Source organism: Onychomys torridus, chromosome 9, assembly GCF_903995425.1.
Source record: "Onychomys torridus chromosome 9, mOncTor1.1, whole genome shotgun sequence".
Lineage (NCBI taxonomy): Eukaryota > Metazoa > Chordata > Mammalia > Rodentia > Cricetidae > Onychomys > Onychomys torridus.
Window position 1 is genome coordinate 57,715,281 of NC_050451.1, and position 6,505 is coordinate 57,721,785.

Consider the following 6,505-nt stretch of genomic DNA (forward strand, 5'->3'; position numbering starts at 1 on the left):
ACATCTTTGAGCCATCTGGGATTTATTTTGAGACTAGAACTTTATACTGTCTCATCAAGGAAGACCTGTGCCTGGCTGTATCAACATCATCAGCCGTCAAATGCAAATTCAAAACTAAAGCTAAAATAAAACAACCCTGGACTTGTGTTCATGGCTGAACCAACACCAGTGACATCCAATGCCGATGAGGAGGCAGAGAAACTGACCCTCGTTGCTTGTGGACACAGTGGCACAAAGACTGGAAGGACGCTTGGAGAGCAGGACTGCTTTTCTGTGGCTCCTCTCTCAGCTGCCTTTGCTGAACTGTGAGCAAATATCCGACAGAAGTAATCAGGGGGAAGGTTTGCTTTGGTTCACAGTTTGAGGGTATAGTCTGTCACAGTGGGAGGAGCAGGAAGCTGTTTGTTCACATCTCAGTGAACACAGCCCAGGAGACACAGCTCGCTCTCTCCTCTTTCCCCCCCAGTTCTATTCTGGTTTGACCTGCAGAAATGGAACTACACACATCCTCGGTAAACATCTGCCCCTCCCTCACCCCAGTTTACCCTCTGGAAACACCCTCACAGGCACACCCAAAGGTGAGCCTCACTAATGCCCTGGTCAAGTCGGTGATCCAAAGGAACTATCGAATCAACTCACCTCATGGCACAGAACTGCACTCCGGCAGAGAAAGGAGATTTCCTGCGTTAGGTTGCTGTCGCTACAACCAAATACCAAACAGTGACTAGCTAGGCAAATAGACGATGGCTTTAGTTTATGCATCTAGAGATTCAAGTCCAAGGTTTGGGGGCCTCAGATGAAGACAGCACGCATGACAGGAGCGTGGGCTGGTGGGAGAATTCATACACTGGGACCAGGAGAGGAGGGGAAACTGGGATTCTAAAATCCCTATATCCTCCATGATCCGAGGGCCTCACATCTGGCTCCTGCTCTTAAAGGTCCAAGGCACCCCCATAAAGTACAAGCCTGGGGAACAGCATTTATATGTGGGCCTGGGAGGGAAGGGAATTCACAGTCTACATACACACAGTAAATAAAGTAAAAAGATGCTGTCATGAGGAACATTGCAGTTGTGATTTTTGCAATTTCCTATGAACCTATAACTATTCAAACTATGTATTTTTAAATTTGTAAAGGAAAGTACGTCTAGGTAAAAATGCAAGAGGAAAGCCAGCCTTTCTGAAGGCCTTCCGGCGACTCATCTCAGTTTCCTTTGGCACTTCTGGCGTTCTCGAGGACCTGTTTGCCTTTCTTCTGCCAGAGGTCAACAACAAACGCTTCTGAGCAGATTCCAGTTGAGTGGAAGATGCCTTAGACCACTAAAGACATAAGTCGCATAAAGTAATTCAAAAGAACATCCGAGTAGGCTTTCCTAATTTTCACTGAATGTTAATATTTTAGCTCATTCCTTTTATAGTCCACAGCATTGTTCCAAACCACGTGACATTTAAGTGCCATACATAGGGAGCCTGGGCTTGAGTGTTCTTTTTTTTTTCTTCCAGGTTTTTGGGGTTGGGGGTGTTTGTTTGTTTTATTTTTTGAGGTGTGTCGGGGCGGTGGTGGGGGTGGTGGAGGGGGGGGGGGTTGCTGTTGTTGTTGTTGTTTAAGATAGAGTCTCATTATATAGCCCTGGCTGGCCTGGAACTCGTTATATAGACCAGGCTGGGCTCGAACTCACAGAGACCTACCTGCCTGCCTCCCTTCGCTGAGATTAAAGAAAGGCATGTGCTGCCCACACCCAGCTTGAGTGTTTATTTCTTAAGAATATTCTTTCCTGGCGTCACAGTACGTAAGTGGTCAACTCAGTAAATGTGACATTGCCATACTACTTTGTCCTTCCTTGTTATGTTTTTTTTTTCCTGGTTGCCCAGATGTGTCCAGCTGGGAATCCAGCGTGGGGCCAGCGTGTACCTGGCAGCCAGACCTAGGACAGCCTTAAACTCAGTAGATCTGGCCCTGCTGTCAATTTCTCTTGTTATTTACACAATTAGGGTAGGTGGTAGAGACCTGCCTGCTCAGCTCTGTGGGCTACGGCGCTTTGACAATCTCTGAGAGCTACACTCAGGTCTTCCACATCGCGATTACAGTAACGATCTGGGGTTTGTGGCCAGCCTGTGGAAAGGGTTTGAGCAGCTTGTGGTGAGAGGGGAACCAGGGAAGTGTAAAGGAACAGCAAGGAAGGACTCTGGAGCTTACGGGGCGCAGGACTGGCTTCTTCATGGTCACCTGGAGCCCGCAGCAGCCAATCGGGGCGCAGCCGTGTCCCCGCGGCCAATGGGCAGGTGGCGCGGCGCTCCCCGCGGCTATAAGTGCGCGCGGCCGGAGGACAGCAAAAGCGGCGCGCAGCGGAGGCGGGATGCTCAGGGCGGCCGAGCCCCGAGAGGCGCGGGTGGAGGCGGGTGGTCGCAGTCCCTGGGCAGCGCCACCCTCGCAGTCCAAACGGCTCACCTCCTTCCTCATCCAGGACATCCTGCGGGACCGCGCGGAGCGGCGTGGGGGACACGCGGGCAGTCCACAGCACCAGCGCCAGCCAGACCCGAGGAGGGACCCCGCGCCAGAGCCTGAGGAAGCAGGAGGTCACGTCGTAGCTTTGGGGGGCCCGCCAAGTATCCGACCCAGCCCCGCCGAGACGCCGGCTGAACCCGAGACAGGTAAGCGGAATAGACCTGCAGGCGGGAGCGCTGCGCTGGACAGGACCGCTCCGAGGCTGGTGGCCCCGAGCTCTGGATGCAGGCATGGGGGTGGGGGGCATGGCCACGGGAAGGACTTCACCGCACCGAGCCACCTTGGGCATCAACCTTGAGGGCCACTAACTACTTTGCCATCAGTTTGACTCTTTCCCAGTAACTCCAGCCAGTTACCACTGGCGACTAAAACTAACGAAAAATGAATAATAATCCATTAATATTCATAAATCAAGCCCACCCCCAGGCTCCCTTTGTATCTCCATTCCACGAGCCACAAAATTATGGATGTTCCTTTAGGTCGTTAGAATAGCATCATGTCAGCTTTTGTCTCTTACACACACACACCCCACCCCACCCCACCCCCCTGAGCCTCGCCCATTACTTCTCATGCTGGTACCTAAGCCGCAGTAACAGAAAGGGGGTTGGGACAGAAGATGAGCTGGCCACCAACCTAGGCCATCTGGCTCATCCCCACAAGCCTTAGTCAACTACTTAAATGTCCCCGTGATGCCTCAGTTTCCCTGTTCGTGTCTTCCCACCTCTCTTTGCTACACACATCCAGGATCCCGATTTCATTGACATAGGACAACATGGCAGAAAGTTTAACTGTAAAACACTAAACCCTAAGCCTAGTCCACACTGATTTTTAGAAAGGAATACATAGTATAAAAACCTACTCACTTCTCTTTCGGGGTAGTTCCTTAGTCAGGAGAAAAAAATAAATGAAATGTATCCAAGATGACAGTGGGCTGTTTGTTCTCTGGCCGAAAGCAGAAAGGTGGCTTGAATTCTGGGCTAACATGTAACTTTTTCCCCTCTCTCCTCCTCTGCTCTTCTCCAGATGGGCACTTTGAGACTTATCTGTTGGACTGTGAACACACTTCGGCTGACTTATCAAGCACCCCCCAAGTCCCTAAGCAGCCTCAGAAGCGCTCCAGGGCTGCCTTCTCTCACACGCAGGTGATTGAGTTGGAGAGGAAGTTCAGCCATCAAAAGTATCTGTCTGCCCCTGAAAGGGCTCACCTGGCCAAGAACCTCAAACTCACCGAAACCCAAGTGAAAATATGGTTCCAGAACAGACGCTATAAGACTAAGCGAAAGCAGTTGTCCGAAGACCTGGGAGTCTTGGAGAAGAGCTCACCTTTGTCTTTGCCAACCCAGAAAGAAGACAGCCTGTCCAGTACCGCATTGGTCTCCATGTACACCAGTTACCCCTACTACCCATACCTTTATTGTCTGGGCAGCTGGCATCCTACTTTCTGGTAACCACAGTTGAGAGGACAATTGTGTAGATCAAAAACTGCCTTCCCTTGCGGGGGTCACTGGGGGAAAGCCAGAATGGCTGAGGTCAAGGAGTTGGGAGCAAGAGGTCTACAGACCCAAATGGTTGGGGGTTCCCAGGGAATATTCCAAGTCTTCTCTGGTGGGCCAGTGGAAGATCTGGAGCAGTGACTATTTTTTGTATCCAGTCACAGTTCCAAGTGTTCTGTAGGTTACTGTTCTCTGCTCCCTGTTTGGAGAGAGTCAGACAAGTTGGTCTGTTTCTAGAACTTAGCGTGACTTTGGATGCAATGGTTACATCGTTCCTAGGAATTCTGTTGCTGCAACTGCATCATCTCCCATAACTGAGTAGCATGAAAGGGTCAAGCAAAGGGAAGAAGGACCCTTTAACTGAGGATGTCCTCTTGAATTAAACTTGGGTTAAAAAGTCTCTTGTTGGCCTTGGACAATGGCCAGCCAGGGTTTCTCTCTGCCCTTGTAAAAGTGAGGGTAAATGGAAGATTTGAAGAAGAAAAAACAGACCTTAGCGATTGAGGCAGGTTGGCACGGGACATAAAGGGGGTGGGAAGTGGGATTTTTAACTCCTTACCCTTTTTGCAGTGGTACATAATTCAAGGATTTACAGGGCAGCTTGAGAGGGCCAGGGTGCACACAGTGTGGGGCTTAAGACAAGCTGTGTAAACAGTTTGCCTGCAGGGGTGCACCTCAAAACAGGCTCTTCCTGTCCCAAACAAGGGCCTAGGGGGTTTCCACACTCCAGGTGAGCCCCTCAGTTGTGACTGAGGAAAGAAAAGGCCTCTGCCCACCCTTCCTGCCTTCATGGGGAACTTAAGAGTCAGGAGCTTTCAGGTCTGAATTCATACTTCGTTATGAAAGAGGTGCCATCATTTTATAACAAAGAGCCTGCCTTCCTTCCTTTATTTTATTTTATTTGTTCTTTCCTACAGGACAGCTCACTTCAGGCTTTTTTCATCTGTGCATGCCTATCTTATTTAGCTTAAGATCTGCTCCCCCACTCTCAAGTTTTATCTTCTTTTGGTTTAAAACAAACAAACAAAAAACCTAACTACAGACAGATCATAAAATGACCTAAAGACATAATTTAAAAAAACAACAACAACTAGCAATTCTTGTTTCTTCCCTTCAAAAATACTCAGCATCAAATCCTTATTTAGAGACACAGAGTTGAAGATCACCACAGCCTTCACAGGACTTTCTGCGGGCTATGAGTTCGAAGGCTTCAGCCTTGGGGTCCTGGGGATCCCCATAGGCAGAGGAGGTTGAGTGTTGTCCGGTTTTCATGCAGAAGGAAAAACAGTACAAAAGAAAGGGCTGGTACTACTGAGGGGTCTAGGAGAGGTGGAGGGGTCCTGGGCAGGGCAGGGCTGTCAGCCCCGGCCAAGCAGCAAGCCAGGGGCTGAAAGCTCCGCAGGAAGATGCCCTAACAAAGGGGAACTGTATTCAAAAGGCAGCATCCCTGCGGCTTCCATCCACTGGCAAACTGTGTAAAGGCTCTGGAGAACTGTGTTCGGTGACTTACCTAAAATGGTAAAAAAGTAAAAAAGAGAAATGTTTGCCCTCCCATTTCCACCCTGTTATCTCAGACAACCGGAAAGATGGGAGATATGGGAGGTGGGGCACAACTATTACGAATGAGGCTTTCTGGGGCCAGGAAATCCCTTTATCCCACCACTCAATTCTGTGCCGTAAGAAATCTTTTAATTTCCTCCTCTTAAATGGGCCAATTTACTGCTGGTGGCAAAACTGCCAGAGAGAGTTGATAGAAAGTTGGCCGCTTGCACCCCATTTTTTTTACAGCCCAGGCCCCATGTTAAAGTATTGTGTGCTGCCACTTGTTGCTGACCACTGTGGAAGCACTAGACCACGCCAAAGGCAGACGAGTCCAACTCACTTCTCCTTGTCTGCCTTTTTAAAGTCAGTAAGTGCTGGCTTTCTCTCTGCTCCCATTCTGAATTGAATCCTCTTCAGCATGTACTTCCCCCAGGATTAAACTACTGTGGTGCACAGTGTGTGGCCCAAAAAAAAAAAGGAAAGGCTTGTGTTTAAAATCATTTTAACTCCATTTTACTTTCTCCCCACTGGAAGGAGTCATTCGCCCACACCTGAACTTGTGGGAAATATTTGGCACGAAATCTGCTGTCTCGAACATCTGAATGGGATGGTGCCTTGGACCATATCACCGGGGTGACCCATCTCTGTCCTGTTTCATGAGTCCGTTAGCAAACCCCACTCTGATCTGTAACATAAAAGTTTCTGACCTGAAGTTTGGTAAAGCACTCTAATCAAACTTTATTTTTCTATGTATTTTTTTTTTTGCAGCGTGTGAGTGTTTTTAAAATAAAGCCTCTGTGTTTTTATTAGACACTTGTATGTGGTTTTCAGATTCTTACTAACTTGTTTCTTTTTAGTGCAGTTTTCCAGGGGCCATGTTCTCATGGCTCCTTTGGCTGGCCTGACAAGCCCACTGGCCACCAAATCAATCAAAGTGGCAATACAGCTTGTAGCCTATGAGGGCC

The 6,505-nt window shown here is 49.0% G+C and overlaps 1 protein-coding gene across 1 annotated transcript; it reads left to right on the forward strand.

Annotated features, from left to right (window-relative positions):
- The first annotated feature begins 2,356 nt into the window (after positions 1–2,356).
- Nkx3-1 (NK3 homeobox 1) lies at positions 2,357–6,298 on the forward strand. The gene is made up of 2 exons (XM_036199749.1): positions 2,357–2,651; positions 3,529–6,298. The coding sequence occupies exons 1-2, from the start codon at positions 2,357–2,359 to the stop codon at positions 3,951–3,953; spliced, it is 720 nt and encodes a 239-aa protein (XP_036055642.1). The 3' UTR covers positions 3,954–6,298.
- The last annotated feature ends 207 nt before the right edge of the window (positions 6,299–6,505 follow it).

Excerpts from the sequence above, each read along its gene's own strand:
- Nkx3-1 (XM_036199749.1), top strand. The coding sequence starts at position 2,357 with ATGCTCAGGGCGGCCGAGCCCCGAGAGGCGCGGGTGGAGGCGGGTGGT. Across the intron at positions 2,652-3,528 it reads GCCGGCTGAACCCGAGACAG|ATGGGCACTTTGAGACTTAT; the intron begins GTAAGCGGAATA and ends GCTCTTCTCCAG.